This window comes from Pteropus medius, unplaced genomic scaffold (assembly GCF_902729225.1).
Source record: "Pteropus medius unplaced genomic scaffold, Ma_sr-lr_union100, whole genome shotgun sequence".
Taxonomy (NCBI): Eukaryota; Metazoa; Chordata; class Mammalia; order Chiroptera; family Pteropodidae; genus Pteropus; species Pteropus medius.
In genome coordinates, this window is record NW_024353517.1 from 3,976,859 (window position 1) to 3,994,821 (window position 17,963).

The 17,963-nt window shown below is 43.7% G+C and overlaps 1 protein-coding gene across 9 annotated transcripts in view; it reads right to left on the reverse strand.

The window, feature by feature from the left end:
• DGKG (diacylglycerol kinase gamma) overlaps positions 1-17,963 on the reverse strand; it is a 189,093-nt gene that overhangs the window by 51,615 nt on the left and 119,515 nt on the right. For all 9 annotated transcript variants that reach the window (XR_005650210.1, XM_039850497.1, XM_039850498.1 and 6 more), the window contains one exon: positions 11,390-11,480. Coding sequence is in view for 8 of the 9 variants with exons in the window: in XM_039850497.1 (XP_039706431.1) it covers positions 11,390-11,480 (91 nt within the window). In the remaining variant the exon portion in view is untranslated. The remainder of the gene's footprint in view (positions 1-11,389; positions 11,481-17,963) is intronic.

The window sequence follows — 17,963 nt, forward strand, 5'->3', positions numbered from 1 at the left end:
GGAGCATTTCTGCTTTGGTGATGGGGAGGCTATGTTCTCTGTGAACTGGCCTAGCAGATTAGAATGTAAATTACACTGTGGGGGGAAGGCTGGCATTGGTCCAAAGTCCCCTATGGTTTGGAAAGAGGGTTAACTGGGTTCTAGGAAAGGCTAGTCATGGTAACCCAAATTGGTGTGCATACAGGCTACAGAGTTGGGCCTGCTTGCTTTTGTTTCTGCTGTACTCACTGCTTAAACTGCTCATCAGCTCTTTTATGTCTATTAAAATGCTACTCTTCCAGCTCAAAAGCAATCTGCTCTATGAAGTTTTTCCCAGGGTTCTAGCTAGAAACTGATCTTCCCCTTCTCTAAATTTTCATTGCTTTGCTTTTGTCTCTTACAGGGAATATATATTCTGCCATGTATTATGCATAAAGTCTAGGAGACTTTAACCTCCTAGAGGGTAGGACCCATATGTTATATTGCTCTTGTTCTCCGTAGTTTCTGGCATGTCTTACCCATATCAGGGCAACAAATCAACTATTTGTTAATTGAAAGAATGTGGAGAAATCCCAAAATGGAAACCAAGGTGTTCTTTAAAGAAATGTTAGAAGGTTTTGTTCCTTCCAGATGAATCCCCACAACTTCCCAGGATGAATACATTGACTGAATAAAGTGGACTGAATGTCCAGGTTAGGGAGAGATATAGAAGGTTAACCCAAGTCTGAAAGAAGTGGTCCTCTTATCACAGTTAAGGGAAATCTATATCTCGACAGCTGGTAACAAGAATAGGGTACATGGGTGCATTTTATATGAGAGAGACCTTAAGAGACAGAACACAAAAGCATCCATTCATCCATTAAGGATGATAAGAACCTACTTACTCTGCTAGACCCTGGGGATGGAACAGAAATGGGAGATAATCCCTGTCCTCAAGGTGCTCACAGCAGGTTCATTGCTAGAGGCAGTGGTGTGCTGCTGTATGCTTACCAGCAGGATCTCCAGGAAAGGAGGAGGAGGAGCCTCGGCAGCAGAGGCAGCAGCTCTGATCATGGTGTTCCCTGGTATAAACACTCCCACTATGGCCAGTTTCAAGCTACCAATGTGACATCTCTGAAAGCAGAGATGCGCCAGCAACTAAGCTGGCTCCAGCACACCACTGAGAGGGAAGTAGATATCTGCATATCTATAGGGCCTATGGCCAGAGTAGAGAAATTTATTGGGAGTGAAAGAAAAGCAGCCAGGGCAAACAGTGACATCTATTTTCCCTAGAGAAGAACTAGAGAGGGTGTTTTAGTGTCAATAATCTGATGTGTATCTCGAGGGAAGAAAAGGCAATAAATTGAGTGGTGTCGATGAGTAGTGAAAGCATTATTGGAAAGACAGTCCAGTATGATTTAAAAAAAAAATGGACTGGCATGGAGGTAAATTTTGGACAGTGGCTTCCCCTGCATTCAGAGGGGCTGTTTTATATCATTTTAGGAGCTAATGTCTGTTGTGGGCAGTTAAATACAAGTACTAATACACACATATGCTATATGGTAACATTGATATATATTATTTATTGAGTAACTATTATGAACTAAGACTTCATCTATTTTTATCCTTACAGCCCTACAATGTTGGTATTTATGTCCTCATTTTCGCAGATGAAGAAATATTGACTCAGTGAAACTCAAGAAGGTCTTTCTTTTCCAAATTTATCCAGGTTTACGGTAGGCTTCGTGAACCTGCAGGTTTCCCGCATGAGATATAAACAAGATCAAGGAGACAGTCCAACTTGTAGAGAATGTACCTGAAGCTTGTCAATCTTGTGCGCTGTTACCAGTGAGACCGCTTTTGGAGTATTATAGGTACAAGAGATTTGCTTCTTCATTTTAAAGAGGACATTGGAAAAATATGGAGTCTATCAAGAGAAGTGTGGCCAGGATGGTTATGGATCTGTACCTCAAGTCATATAAAGAACTGGGGATGTTTAGCTCAGTGAAGACCAATGGGAGACAACATGGAAGATAGATTTTAAGCCCTATGAAGGGCAGTCATGTAAAGGAGCAAGAAGGCATGTTCTGAGTGCCCCCAGAGGGCCGCAATAGGCCCAATGGATGGGGAATTCAGGATGGGGAATTCATCGATTTGTATATCCTACAAACACCTTTGCACCTATTCTGTTCTAAGCATTGTGCTAAGTGCTGACAAGGGAAGGATATGGTGATGAATGAGACCTATATCTTTGTTAACATTGGGAAGAGCTTTCTGAAAGTCAGAGCTGTTCCCACATGGAACAGGCTTCTGGAAAAGTAGTGAGCTTCCTATCCTTGGAGTATTTGGGAGGAGGCTAGATGCACACTTAGCAGAATGTGCCAGAAATAATCTGTGGAGTTAATTCAGTTTAATTCAGTTTAATTAAAATTAAACTAACCTGCCTTAAAGAAAAAAAAAAAAAGGTTAACCCAAGTCTGAAAGAAGTGGTCCTCTTATCACAGTTAAGGGAAATCTATATCTGAACAGTTCAGAGATTTGAAGTCTATAGTCAGCCTTGCTTTGGCAGGCTAGAGTGCTGTTCTGAAAAAGTGTTATCTGACTCCCCTCCCACCAGCCTTGCCCACTCAGCTGCTTGCTCTATGTTCTCTGACAGTGAGCTATGGTGGGCCAGTGAGACTGGACAGTGGCTGCCATCTGTGACAGAGATGATGGAGTTTTGGCGGGTTTGTGTGGGTTCAAGGAATGTAACATTGAAGCCATGTACACACAACCTGTTTAAGAACATCCCATGGGCAGAAAATGTTTTCTTCCTCTTCAGCCCTCCTTTGTTGCTGTGCCAGGCGGGCACAATGGTGCCTTTGAGAGGAGCAGCTGGAAGGGGGTGTTGGCAGGGAGGCTGGAAGTAGAACATTGCAGCTGGGGGGAACCAAATTCATTTCCAGGAGCAAGGCTGCACTGGATGCCAGTTTCCAAAACAAAACTGCTGTTTCTCAGAGCTCATGGTGGTGGGTTGCCTCAGAGTTGGACAGAGGGCAAAGCCATTTCCTATCCACTGCTGCTCCACCCTCCCCAAGTTAAAGAAACCTGGTGTGTTGAGGCATTTTTGCTCTGGATGCAGATTAACAGGCTTTGCTGTCTGCCTGGGGAGCTCAGGCCAACTTGGGGTGGATAGGGCTTTCAGAGGGGTCAGACTTTCTTGCGGATAGAGCAGGGCTGATGGCCATAGAGACTGGCAGGGCTCAGGGGAAGGTAGGTTTCTGGGCCATGAGAGAGGGAGACACTTTCTTCTGCCTTTCAGGGTCATTTCCTCCGACCCCATAGCTGCTTGGCACCCTTGCTGCCTTGTATAAATAATGCCCACTCATTGTCTTAACTCTTTTTGGTGGGAAAGAGGTGGGAGAACGCTGGCATTTCCTGTCCTGAGTTCACAGTTGTCCCAGACCCTCTGCTACTTTCATAGTTCCCAGCAACGGGCTCAGGGATGGGTGTGGGAGGTCTTTCCACTCACCACAGTGTTAGAAGGTCTGAGTGCCAGGCAAAAGGCTCAGCCATCTCTCCCTTTGTGTTACAAATGGAGCAAGGTGAGTGCATTTAATTTTGGTGGCTTCCAACAAAAAGGTCCTACTTGAGGCTGGTCAAGAGGTAATTTCCACACTAATTATGGAGCTTTTCACACTTTGTTTCAATTTTACAATCAATATAGAACAATTACTTCATTTCAGGCACTGAGCTAGGCCTGGGGATACAGAACGAATAAGATAGAGGGCCTGCTTCAGGCAGCTGACTGCCTAATAGATATGCCAAGTCCCCAATGGGAACCCCACTACCAAATCAACAGACACATGCATTAGGTGGAAAGTGGAAGTGTAATGCAGAGGCCATCTCTTATAGGGAATGTTGTGGCATTGTGAGGGCCACATGGGCTTGAAACTCATCTAATCTTGGCGTACTTATTTATCCTTCAGAGCCTCAGTTTCCTTGTATAAATAATGGGAATAATATACACCTAGTAGAGTTGTTATGAGGAATTAGATAAGGTATTGTCTGAAAGTGCCAGGACAGAACTTGTTGCAAGGTAAGCATCCCATAAGTGGCTGCTGTTGTTATTAATTTGTTGATCTCAAGGGACTTGAGATGTGACATGTATGTGTGTGTGCACAGTGGTTATTTATCCAACCCGTTAGATTATGTGCCCTTCCTAAAAGAGTCTTAATTCCTTTTCTATAGAAGACTAGGATCAGCAAGTTTAGGATCTCACTGACTAAAATAGATAAAGATCTGTCTACCAAAGCCAATAAAATTTGTATATAACATCCTTTGTCTGTTTCATAACGCAGTTGTAGAAGCAGAAAAGGATTGAAATGGTTTTCTTCCCCAAGGTCCCTGAATCTCCTGAGTATGGAGATGAAGACCATGAGTTCTTTCCAATATTCTAAAAAGTCTAAGAGAAATAAAACATTTCCCACTGACAAGGCCCTATAATTCATTATTACTTAAAAGATGCATTTCCTTGAGGAAAGTTATTCTTTCACTAAGGGACCTTGGCAGTAGCAAAGTTAAGCTTGCTGGAGCAGAGGTTACCTGGAGATCTGCCAGGAACCTTTTGTGGGGGTGCCTTCTAAGCCAACATACTGAGTTATGTGACCCCAACCTCTATCTTCTGAGACTTCCTTGGGCCTTTTCTATCCACTGGGCTGTGTATCTCCCCACTGCTTTGTGAAAATGGAGGCATGAAAATTCATCCATAAAAGTTATTCCAAAGTCCTTGGAAGATACAAAGTATGTATAGTCAGGAGTCTGAAGACAAAGAAAATCAAAGCAATTCACAAAGGACAAAGGAAATGGAAAAGAAAAAGAAAATAAAAGCATATGGATAAATGAGGGTTTGAAGTGAAATACGGGGTACAAATTTGAAAGAAATAAAAAAGAAGGTCATTTAAGAGAGAGATAAAGTTATGTGTCAGAAACTGCAAGCAAACAATGGGATTTTACAAGAGAAAATTGACAGAAACAAGTAGGCTGAATGATTTTAAGGATCAGTGAGGGAAACTTGTAGTCAATGCATGGCTGAAAGAGGTAGAAAGATATGGAGGATGGAGCTGTGTTTAAAAATGGATAAGATTTAAGACTCACAGAGACCTTCCAGAGACTTGATTTTAAAGAAACAAGGACTAATATTATTACAGGATTGAAACAAGGCCAACATTATAACAGTGCCAATCCCTGTTGGAGATGTTGTGGGTTACTTTTCCATTTTGCCCCTCTGTAGTTTAAAATGGATAGCCTATCATGGATTTGGATTACCTTCATAATCAAGAAAAGAGTTTAGCAGACACAGGAAGAAGCAAGAAGAAACTGAGGTAGGGGCATCTAGAGCAGAGAGAACTGCAGGATGGGCAAGAAGAAGAAACCAGAAGTAGCAAGAGCTGCCTTGGGTGGTCTCACCATGAAGGTGACGCTGGAACGATGGCGCCTCTAGACTTAACTGAGGAGGAGAATAGACTAAAAGCAGGATGTTTCTCTAAGGCCCATTCCAGCCCTCTTTTTACTCCAGTGTTTGATGCATCATCAGGTTACCACTTTTTATTTTCCAAGAACTCAAAATCCCTTCCAATGCTCTTTTCAGCTTTCCTTTCCTCACGAACAGGTTTTCATTTCATCTCCCTCGGGATCACTGTGGCTGGGCTGATGGGCTGAGTGTCTGGCCAGCTCCCACCTTCATGACTCCAGCTTCTGAAAGCCTCTACCTGCCCAACCTGAGAAGGTTTCGGTGATGCCAGAGGAAGCCAAGGTACTTGAAGATCTTGTCCTCTCAATTTAAGAGTGCAATATTGCAGGTGGATACCGAGGCAGAATAAGACAATGCCCTCAACTGAAGCTGGAGAGTCATGGGTTTTCTTCCACTACTTATTGGCTGGGTGAACTTGGTCAAGATACTTAACCTGTAAAGTCCTTGATTTCTCTCTTTTGAGAAATAATGGCACTTGATTGGATAGGAATAGCTAAAGGTATCTGCCCGATCTGAAAGTAATCAGATTCATTATTAAGCTCCTTTATGTGCACATGGCTGTGCTATATGTTAGTTTTAGAATTCACGATTCTATTAGACAGGGCCCATATCATGATATGGATTAAATATCCCTAGCACTGTGCCCAGGGCACTCTCTTTTGTAAAATTAAATTTCCTAAAAATCAAGATAAAATTCATATAACACAACATTAACTACTTTAAAGTGTATAATTCAGTGGCATTAAGGACTTTCACTCACCCTGTCTTATTAAAATGTTAGAATAACACAGTTATTTGGGTTGGTTCAATTTTGTTGTAATAAAAAATGCTGCACTGTGCCTCTGTGCCCATCCTCTTGTGAGTTCACTGAAGTGCAGCAAACTCTCTAGGTTTAGGTTGTGAAGAACCAGCTGGGTCACACTGTCCACAAAGGTATTTTCAGTTCAGTGTATATTGCCAAACAAAGTGGTTTACCACTTATGTTCCCACCAGCCATGTCTGAGAGTTCTCGTTTCTGCTCTTCTTCCTTATCATGGTGGAGTATTCATGGAGCACTACAGAGCAGTTAAAAATAACAAACTAGCCCTATCAACATCAAGACGGAGAGAGCTCAAGAATGTTATGATGAATGAAAAAGGCAAGTTGCAAAAGGACCGTGGGGAAACTCGGTTCTATCTGTAATTTATTTCTTCGTTTGAAAAATGCTTGAAAGGAATAAAACAATATAGACGAATATCAATTCTAAGAGGGGGAAATGGGAGTATTTGATATACTGTTCTCAAGATTTTGTAGTATTTTTTAAATCCTCGTTGAAAGAGGGGAACTGATGTGCAGAGATTCCTAAAATATACTTGATAACAGATTTTTTTGAGCAGCTTCCAAATTTGGACTTACTTTTCCCCATGCAGAGGTTCATATTACTGGAGCTGGCTCGCCTTCCCTTGTGAACATTGTTTTAAAGGAGATAAAATATCAAGGAATTTTGGAAGTTTTTATTTTTAGCCAGTAAAATGAAAAATTTCCACAGCATGTAAAGTAAGTGCTCGAGTTGAAGCCTGCCTGGTTTGCTCCACCTGACTACGATCATGTCTGAAAACCTTTGCAAGGCTATTCTGGGCGTGGGGTGGGGAGGTGACTCACTGTGCCCCTCCCTCACTCCATCCCCCACCTGTTTATTCAGGTGAAGTCAGATTAGAATGAACATCAAGGGTGGCTTCGAAAGGGAAGAGAAGTCAGGGGCTCTGAGAGACCATGAGAGACAGCCTTAGACCACATATGATGAGAGTCATGTGGGTGACTTGGTGGCTTCTTAATTAGAGCCGATCACAATTTACTGAGCACCTATTTTCCAGGAATAGCACTAGCTTTCACAGGCCTTCCTCTGTGTTCTGGTGAAGGAAGCATTTAGGGCAAGCATTTGCAATATTTTTTTATGTTCTTTTTGATGAATGTAAAAATCTCATGCCTGCCTTTAATGTTAGCTGAAATGTTAAAATAAATAAAAGTATGTGAATAAAAGCAGATCAGATATACCCCATACCTGTTAGAATTTCTGTCTAGATTGAAGTACCAGTACTGCCCTGAAACTCCCAGGTTTTGGGCAAATCTGTATTTGAATCCTGCCCTGACCACTCATGGGCTGTGGACCTCAGGTGAGTGTCTTGCTTTCTCTCAGCTTCTATCCCCTTCTTTGGAAAGGTGATTATGATACCTGCCACTTTTAGCTGCTTTGCAGATTCTGGGAGGTGCTTAGCACCATTGCCAGTTACTTAAAAATAAAAACCCTGAAAACTTTAATCTAAATAAATAGCCTTGGGAAGTAGGCAAAGCTCTCTTTTGCCCATTATATGGATGAGAACACTGAGGCCACACACACAGTTCAGCAAGTTACTTAACCTAACTGCAGAACAGGGCTAACCCCTATGTCTTGTGTGTCTGGGCCAGGCTCCTCTCACTGTGCCAGCCTTTGCTGAGTGTCTTTCTGCAGGTGAGCAGTAGATGTAGAGTCACCTTCTTCCCTGTCTGAGCCTCTGAGACTCCAAACAGTGTCCAGAGTTATCTGGCTCATGTGGCTCCCCAGAACCCCTGGATCCAGTTTCCTTAGCACTAGTTAAGTGACTACTATATTAATTCTTGTGTGTTCTGTCAGCTGGGCTGTAAGCTTCATTTCAGAGCAGGGACTAAGTCTCCTAGTCCTTCTCAACAAGCCACTAGCCTCAGAGAAACAGGCTGGATTCCATGTGAGAGGCTTTTAATGGAGATCTTCCTTGCATAATCTCCTTTTAGCTTTAAGTTTCACCATTCAAATTTTACCAGTGGGTCTCACACACACACACACACACACACACACACGGAAACTAAATAGACTTTACTATTTTTCTGAACTCTTTACCTTTTTGTGCTATCTCAAGTTGTTGAACCTCTCAGCCTCAGTTTCCTCACTCATAAAGTAAGGACATTAATATTTGCCCTGCATGGTCTGTAGATCAGAATAAAATGGGACGCTGTGTGGGACAACCTTTTGTAAACTTTAAGGCAGTTTTCCTCTCTGACTCTCACCTACTGCCCATACTGAACCTAGTCCTTCCTCAAATGAGCAGGAGGACTCTGTCTTCTGTTTGAAAGCATTTCTCAGCAGATCTGCCCAGCTGCCTCAGCTGAGAGGGAACCAAGTGGTCTCACATTCAATAAAGGAGGAAGAAACAGTGCATCCGTGCTGAATCCACTGAGTTTCTATCACTTGTTAGGTACATCTCTATTTATTGGCTTCTAAGCTAAACTCATTCCAGGAGGCCTAGAATCTTCTCTCTCACCAACTTCCAGCAATGAAATCTTGGTTAAGTTACTGAATGTATCTGGGCTTCAGTTTCTTCATTTAAAAAATGTAATAGTACTTGCCTCACTGGATTATTGTGTCAAATGAAGACATACTACGGTAGGCAGTCAAAGAATGTGACTTTTTCTTTTTACCTTTTTCTTTTTCCTCTCCCTTCTGTTTACCCTTCTAAACCTCTGTGCCTCAGCTTGCTTTTCCATGAAATGGGGATAATAATAGCTGGCTTACTTAGCTCACAGGTTTGTCATGTGACTATGGAATAGAGGCTGCTGTAGAGTTTTAGAAACAATGATGTGTAGTAGTCTGGAGTTATTCTCAGGATGGTTGGTCTTGAACTGATGAGTGTGCTAGTCCTCACAGGCTTGAGCTGTTGTGTGACGTGGCCACATTTAGAAGGTCACTTAACATAGCTTCTCTTCCTGCTCTTCCTGAGGCCCCCGATGCCCTCACATCTACCTGCAGTGCTCTACAGCCTCCTAACCCATGCTACTCACATGCCTCACCCCCTCTGTCTCTCTGTTCCCCCTCTGGATCACAAGGCACAGGACCATCCATCCACTGCTCTCTGGATGCAAAAATGGTGCCTGTCCCAATCCTGTAGGCTGTCAGGAGCCACCTGTCAAATGACACCCCCTCCTTTACCCTCATGAATAAGTACTAAAAAGACTCATTATGGAGAGATAAGGAAAACAGGAAGTGTTCCCCAGAGCCCCCAACATCGCACAGTGTGAACAACCCACCCCCTGCAGAAACCATCAGCGTCTTTAGCAACCAGGCCACCGGCCTGCTATGTTCTTGAGGAAGAGCCATTGTGTCTTGGACCCAGAGAGGGCCATCAGTAAGGCTGGCCTGGAGCCTGGAGCTGGGAGCCAGGAGGGCAGACCGCAGAGGCAGGGGGATGAAGCTGCTCTATTCTGGGCACAATTTCAAGGCCAGCTGCAAGGAGAACAAGCAGTCGCTGTGTGCCTGCAGCTGGCAGTCATTAGGCCAGGGCTGTCCCTCACTTGGGGTATATTTAAAGAGACCCTACCAGCCGGTCATGTCAACAGGAAAAATGCACACATATCTCTGTTGGCCGTGCTCAGTCTCCAGCCCAGCCTTCTTTTCCTTCTCTGCAGCTCCCAGGCAATGGATTTTACATATCGACAGAGGATAGCTGGCTCTTCAGCCTCTCCCAGGTGTAGGTGGTACCACCTGGGGACACTCTCAGATGCTCCTGGACCTCTCTGCCCTCTGACTGAGCTGGCGAAAAGTTCAGGGGATTAGCTGGATTGGCTCCTCCCACCCTGGGGTTGGTAACCCAGCAACCAACGGGGAGGCAGGCAGATGAGTCCAGTAGAAGCACAGAATCTCCGGCTTTGTGTTTTGTTTGTGAAAACTCCCTGTGAGCGCAGGCTCCCTTCCGGCAGGGAGTGGTGGGGCTTTCCCACACTGCTTCAGGCCAAATGCTCCTCCTCTTAGGGATGCCCAGGCCCCACTTGACTGCTAATGCAGGCTTAGGGACAAAGCCGGTGGGCCAGCAGGAGCCCATCGTGGCTGAACTCTGGCTGCCCCCTTTACTTGTTTTTCTCAAGTGAACACAAGAATACAGGCCTGACTCCCACGGGAAGGTGGGGTTGGTAGCTGAGACTGTGGGCAAGGGAACCAATGGCCTGAGGTCCTAGAGAGCAGAGATGGAGCTGGTGTGCACAGACGTTTGGGTTTTCAGGTGGCCAGAGACCAAGGAGACCGTCTCATATCTGTGAGGGGACTTCACCAGAGCAACGTAGCAGAAGCGGGGTGAGGGGGCTGGAGGTGGGCAGCTTCTCAACCAGGGAAGGGAAGCTGATATGCAAATTGTCTAAGGTAGGCTGCTATAAGTGCTGGAGGAGTTAGTAAAACACGAATGCGCCAACAGAATCAGCTACATAATTTGAAGGGTCCAGTTCAAAATGAAAATGCGGAGTCCTTTGTAAAAAAAAAAAAAATTATCAAGAATTTCAAGACGATGACAGAAAAGCATTAAACTGAGGGCCCTTCTGAGAGACTGTATAGGTTGCATGCCTCCAAAGCCAACCTTAGGTGCCTAGCAGTCATCTCCTTGAAGCAGCTATGAAAGCTGAGGCGGTTGAGCTGGGGGATGTCTGGTCACCTCTGGCCTTAACTCCCATACTTCTTACCCTTGCTGCCCTCTGGCCACCAGTTCCCAGACTTTTACCAGGCTGAGACATTGCCTCTACCCCAGCAGTAGCTCCTCTCACTGTGCTGGTGGTAACTAAATCTTTTCCTCTATAAAAAGGAGGAATTGCAAGTCTGCAGTGAGGAGAGGACTGAGGGTGAGAATAAACTGTGGCCCTAGATCCTTTGGGCCTCTAGGTCCCAGAGCCCTAAAGACTCCCTGGACAGGCCAGGAAAGGCTGGTGCAGCAACTGGAGCCTCCACTGAGTAAGGCTGCCGAGGTTTTTGGGAACAGGATAGAGGTACAATAAATGAACCACAGTCTGGATCACCTCTTAAGGAACTAAGGGGACGTATCCTGAGAGTGGGTGTGACAGTCCAGGAGCAGAAGGTCCAGGAAGCCTTCTCTTTACTTGGGAACCTACCTCCAACTCTATGTGGTCATGGAGTTTCTTGCAGGTGGCCGCGAAGGTCTCCGAGGTGCCAAATTCAAAGTACCATAGCTTGTTCTTCATCCTGAACCATGAAGCAAAGAGATTGTTCAATATTCTGTACTTGAAATGGTCATGTAAAACAGCTATATTATGGGGGGCTGAGAGGCCCAAGCTCTCAGCATTCCCCAGACTTCTGTTTTCAGTACTTGTTATTCAGATGATCAGAGATGGAAATATTTTACCAACTGTTCTTGCTACGAACTTAGAGAAAAACTCATTCATTTCTTAGACGTCATGGCTACTCTGGATGAACTGCCAACTGGTTTCTGAACCTCCTGGTCAGAGCAGGAGAAAGGCCTGCTTGTTTCTGTGTCTGGATCAAGGGAAGAGTTCTATAAAAATCAACCAGAGATGGTAAGTGACAGTTTGCTCTGGTCACTGTCCTTTCTACTGCTAATACACAAAGACTTCAGGCAGAGCCCTCTCTTGGGTATAGTTAAGGTACGAAGGGAAAATCAGACAGCCTTGTGAGACTTAAGGGATGTACAGTCTTGGGACAGAGCTACGGATACTCCCACAATAAACCGGCCAAAACATGTGCTACTTTGTCTATGTTTTGATTGGGGGAAGCACAGTGGAGAGAATTAGAGAGATTTACAGGCAAGGTGGAAAGAGAAGAAAAAAAGTGAATTGTCCGGTAGTAATTGTTCCTCCCACCTGTTCTCCTATTGTATTTGCTTAGACCATAACCATCTTTCATTTAGGGGTAGACCTTGTCATATTTGCTTCAAAGTAAGAGCTCACCATCTTGAGCTTTAAAATTTTCAACATTTTCCTTAGTGGGAAAACACAATGGGGTTCCCATAGAGCTGGGGGTTTTGCAAAGTCATATGGTATATCCTGACACTTGGTTGTTGTGATAAGATGGTCTCATCAGGAAGTGTTTCTGAAGATATTCCATTCCCTCCATTCTAACTGTCATCCCACTGTCAGGGGCTGGCTAAGAGAAGAGACATCTGTCTAGATTATAAACTGGCATATCTTGCTAAGGAAGGATTAAACAAAATTACACATTCTTCTTGGCTCATACTTCAGTAGAGAGGAATCTACCTTGCTTGTTGCTGATTCTCCATCCTCAGATTTGTGAACTAAGAGGCAAGGAGCATTCTTCAGAGGGAAGAAGGCTCTTATTTCTTCCTAGTATTCCTCAGGCCATAGCAGATGACTCTTCAGAATAGCAATCCTTTTTCTCTCTGCCATTTCTCAAAGAGGCCACCTAGAACTTGAAGATGAGACTGTGCTCTTCCATTACATGAAGATTTCTAAGACCTAGTTGTTTGGGAAGTAGCCTTTCTGACTCTTAGCATGCATGGAAAGAAATGATAAATCATGAAGGAAATAAGAATAAGCAAGATTTGGGAGTTATGCTTTATGAAGAAAATTAGAAGAACTAGGTATACTTTAAGTAGACCAGTGCTTCCCAACCAGTGTGCTTTGGCACAGGTATGCCTAAGATATCAATGTCCTCAGCATTCAGGGTGGCCAGGTGGGGTCTGGGACAGGCTGAGCCCTATACCATAGCGGGCATTCTCATCTGTATGCCAAACAAATACTTTCATTTTCTATGTATGCCATGATGTGAAAAATGTTGGAAAACACTGTTTTAGATCACTGGTTCTCTGCATGTACAGTAATGTAAATATGAATCACCTGGGAATTTCATTAAAATGCAGGTTGTGATTCAGTAGTCCAGTATTGGGGCCTAAGAATTCCTTGTTTTCTAACAAGCTCCTGATGCTGGTTTAGGGACCACACTTGGACTTGTGAGCATCTAGAGACTACATTTGTGGTTCTGAAACATTAGTATTCATAAGAATTTCCTGGGGAATGTGATTAAAATGCCACCTCCTGGGCTCCAATCTGTAGAGATTCTCTGTTATATTCCTGGGATTGGGCCCAGGAATAGGCATTTTTATGAGTGCCCAGGTGATCATTATGCAGGTGGTCAGTCATTAGCATTTTGGGAAACATTGCTCTACATCTCAATGAAATGACAATCAAAGATGAGGACAGACCAATTAAATCTGAAAGAGAGGATTTCTCAGGGAGGATAAAATGAGGGTCAGTGCCTTTCAACAGATGATGGCAAAAGACCCAGTAACTGGAAAAACACAGATTATCATAAAGGTCAAGGTTGAACATTCCTCTTTGTCAGCAAGAGCATCTCTGTAGTTAGACCTACATTGTGATTCCATTTTCAAATATCACTGCTGGTCTGAATCACTACTTTTGAAAGTTATTGCCAGGAGATTTAGAGTTTTAATAAAATTTACCGGAAGCCACAAGCTATTTTTGCCCAGAAGTGGCTCTTCTGATGATCTAATAAGGTTAAGAGGCCATGGTTAGGTCAGTATTGCAGAATGACTGAGAGTTTCAACTAGACTACTTCTCCATTGCTGGTTAGATGCGTAACCTTTGGCAAGTTTTTAAGCCTCAGTTTCCTCCTCTGTAAAATGGAGATAATAAAAAATAATCTGCTTCCAACAGTAGTTGAGAGAATTAGCTGAGATGATTGCAAAGCACTTCACATAATGCTTGCTGCATAGTAAGCTTACCAAGAATGTTAATTACTTACTTATTAGCTATTATTTGAGTTGTCATATTTAGATAATATAGTAAGGCAAAAATGACAGATCAGCTTGTGTAGCCATAGACTTTATACAGTAAAACTTTTCTGGGACAGAAAAATCACATCTCTTGGCTTTTGATTAAAAACATGTTCCCCATAGATTTTCCAGAGTCACAGACCACACCCTAATCCTTGGTTAAATATCTTGACTACCCAATGATTGTCCAAAGCTGTTGACTGTAAATATGCTTCTGAGAAAGTGCATGTTTGGTGTTAAACAAAGTATTTATTAATTCGAGAAACCTTCATTATGCCAGGACTAGATGGGCGTGTCCTAGGTACAATGAAGAACAAAACAAAGCACTCCATGAGCCAGGAACCTGAGAAGAACAGATAAAGGAACAGACCATAGGGTCATGGGCTGAGCACTAAGCACTGAGACTACCTAAAAAGAAGGACATCCAATTCTTAGTTGGACCAGGGGCAGTTAGAGAAAGGATCCTAGCCGAGCAATGCCAGGGTTGAGTTCTGAAGGATGTGGAAGGGAAGAGAGAAGGTGGAGAAAGAGCATTCCAGGCAGAGGAAGAAGCCCAAGCAATGGCACAGGACAAGAGAGAGCATAAATCTACTGGAGGGGACATGGAACTCAAGGTGGGGTGGGGGGCACTGGCCACCTAAGGCTGGGGACCCAGACAGGAGCAAGATTATAAAAGCTGAAGATGCCACAATTGGGTGTCTGGGCTTTATGTTAAAGTCTAGAGTGTGTCATGGATCTTCCTTAAGTGGGGGTGGAAGGGATTGGTGGCAGTAGTGACCTGATCAGATTCGTGCTTTTTAAAGATCACTCTGTCCCAAGTGTGGAGAATGGATTGAAAGGGGTGGGTACAGACTGGAGGCCTGGAGGATGGTTTGAAGGTGGTATACAAATCCAGGAGAGAATTAGAAAGGGCCTGAACAAAGGTCATGACAGTAGACTTCAGGAGAAGAAAATGGATCCACAAGCTAAAATTTAGGAGGTGGAATTCACAGCTCTGGTAGGTTGTAAGGAGTGAGTGAAAAAGAGTCTTCAAAGTGACACCCAAGTTTTTTTCTTAGATAGCATGACAGATGACAGATGCCATTCACTGAGAGAGGGGCACAGGAGATCAATTCTCCAGAGGCAGCCCTCTTTGTAATTAAAAGACAGCACTTCTGTTTTTTGTCCCATCCATCCATCCAAACATCTATCCACCCATCCATAAAACATCTACTGAGCCCTACTATTTACCAGGCACTGTGTAGAGCTTGGAGATAACTGATGAAAAAGAGAGCCAGGATCTCTGCCCTTACAGAGCTTACATAGGTAGGTACTATCACTACAAGTAAGGAAACTAAGACTTGGAGAGGTGAGTAACTTGCCTAAGGTTCCAAAGCAACTAGGTGCAGAGGGGGCACCCAACCCAGACCGTCTGACACCAGAGCTGTGCTTTGCTATTCCGCAGCCCCATCTTAGCATGCTTTAGCATATAGTATGGGGTGGTGGTGTGTGCTCTTATTACACTTACTAAACTGCTGTGGTTCTCCTTTACCAGGTTGTTAAATGGGCCTGGGGTGTTAGCAGTTGCATCACATCCTAGGAAACGCTGTCTGACGGAGTGTCAGGTCCTCCCAATTCCCAGTGCCCAGAGGATTCCTAGAAGAGTTGAATCAGATGTGTCGCAAGAAACTCCTTGTCTTGAATATGCACAATCTCAGAGATCAGGGAGGCCAGAATTGACCTCTGGCAAAACCAGATGCTCCCGGACACCCTGCACCCTTCTTTCTCTCAGTTCACCCAGAAACGGGGCAGAGGCAGTGCTTCTGAATTATCCTCAACATAGGGTGGGACAGGGAAAGCTGAGAGACAAACATAAATTACTCTTCAGGCACTCCCCACTTCAGGTTCAACATGGGTCATTTTCAGCCACTCATAATAAGAGGGCACTGTGGCCTAATGCAAAGATCCTCAAATGGAATCAAGGAACCCTCATTCAAATTCTGACTCTGTCCTTTATGGGTCATGTAACTTTGAGCAAATATTTTTACTTTTCTGAGCCTCTTCACCCATAAAATAGGCTAATATTTAGCAGAGTGTTGTAAATATGGAGACATGAAAAATCATTTATAACAGGTCTTAGTCTACAGAAGGCCCACATCTCCTATACACATTAAAAGTTTATTGATTGAATGTTGCTGATGCCTTGTCAATAACCAAAGTATTCTCTTCCTGATGAAGGTCACTTATCTGGTTACTCAGAAAAACAGACATTAGCCTTTATTTTAAATAGTATAAAGGGGCAGTATTTGATTGTCTCTGTTCTAGCCACCAAATTGTTGACAGCAAAGGCAAGGGCCACGGGGGTAGACAGAGAAAGGAAAAGACTCCTATTAGGATAAAGGCTAATTGGGTAAGGTGGCTCCCAGAACACTGTGTAACTGAGGTTAGCCATTAATGGTGGGCCCTGAAGTGGAGGTCAGCTTCAGGCCAGGCAACATAAAAGAAGATAAGACAGAACCTTTCTTTGTATATGTTGGGGTGTTGTTGCCAAGGACTTCACTGGCAGGCTTATCTGAGGCACCCGGGTTCTCTGGGTTACGGGCTGCCCCCCTTTTCAGCTGCTAGGAGATTAAGAAGGAAACCAAACTCCCAGTCTACTGTCATAGCATACCAAGACACCAGGGAGGAGTAATCTGGATTCTTTGTTTCTATCTCCATTGTCAGAGCAGGTCTGTACAGCATGGAGTGCTGACAGGTTATTTGTTGATCTGGAAGTAGAGAAAGCCTCTCATCAGGGAGGCTTTGGCCTTTTGGTTTCGCACTCTGTCAAACATTTTACATATATTATCTCTTTCCATTCTCAGAAGAACCCTATCAGTGGGCACTATTACTGCAAATGAGGAAATTCACAGATTGAAGTGAATTCCCCTTTGCCTCATTTTCCTTTTCTTCCTTTTTCTTTACCAGCTCTAACATCGGCCCCTTTCCAAAGCCTTTGGTAAAAGCTCACAGGGATGCGATACCCCAGAATTTGAGGTGGGAAACACAGCCTCCCTTCTCCCTGCCATCCAGAACCTAGATGCCAGTGTCTCTTTTTTTCTTTCGAAGATGTTTCCCAGTCACTTTCCTCTTAGCCTTTGATGGAGGACTGCTATTGCTGCATGTGCCATTGGTTCTTGCCTATTTCATCTTTAGTTGTACAAGAAAATGTCATTTGGAATCAGAGAGGCTAGAGTTCATGACCGGCTCTGCCACTTACTGGCTAGGCAAGTCCTTTAAGTGCTTTGAACCTTCATTTCTTCTTTAACAAAATGAGAATATTATTCTCTGCCCATCAAAGTTGTGAAGCTCATGTGGCAAATGCAAAGCAGATGTTTAATGTACGGTAAGTGCTCACTAACTGTTCGTTCTTGTTGCTAGGAGACACGATCACTGGGTGGGGGCAAAAGTACTGTGGGGCTCTATCTCAGGCAGCCATTATTTTTTGAAGAAAATAAAAGTAACAACGTTTTAATGACTTCTGGAATGCTTTTTCTGCATCTCTCTTCCTGAGTTATTTATTTATTTATTTTTGGTCCACCCTTTCTTTCCTTAATCACCTTTCACCTGGAGATGACTAATCCTTAACCAGTTGTCCTGAGGCTGATTTCCAGATCCACAAAACTCCTAGGTTCACTGTCAGGCTCTAAACTTACCCAGGTGAGGCAGAAGACCCTCATCTGGGATCCCAGGGACTCTACGTCACATGGAAGAGTGGAAAACAACAGCAGTGACACCGTGGGTTGACTCTATTTCTGAGTTTTCTTAATTTCTCCTTGCTTTATAAGAAAATAACATCGATTGCACACTAGTTAGTTTAATCTTTTCATTTGACAGATGAGGGAAAAATGAGACTAATTAAAAACATTCTTTTATATTTG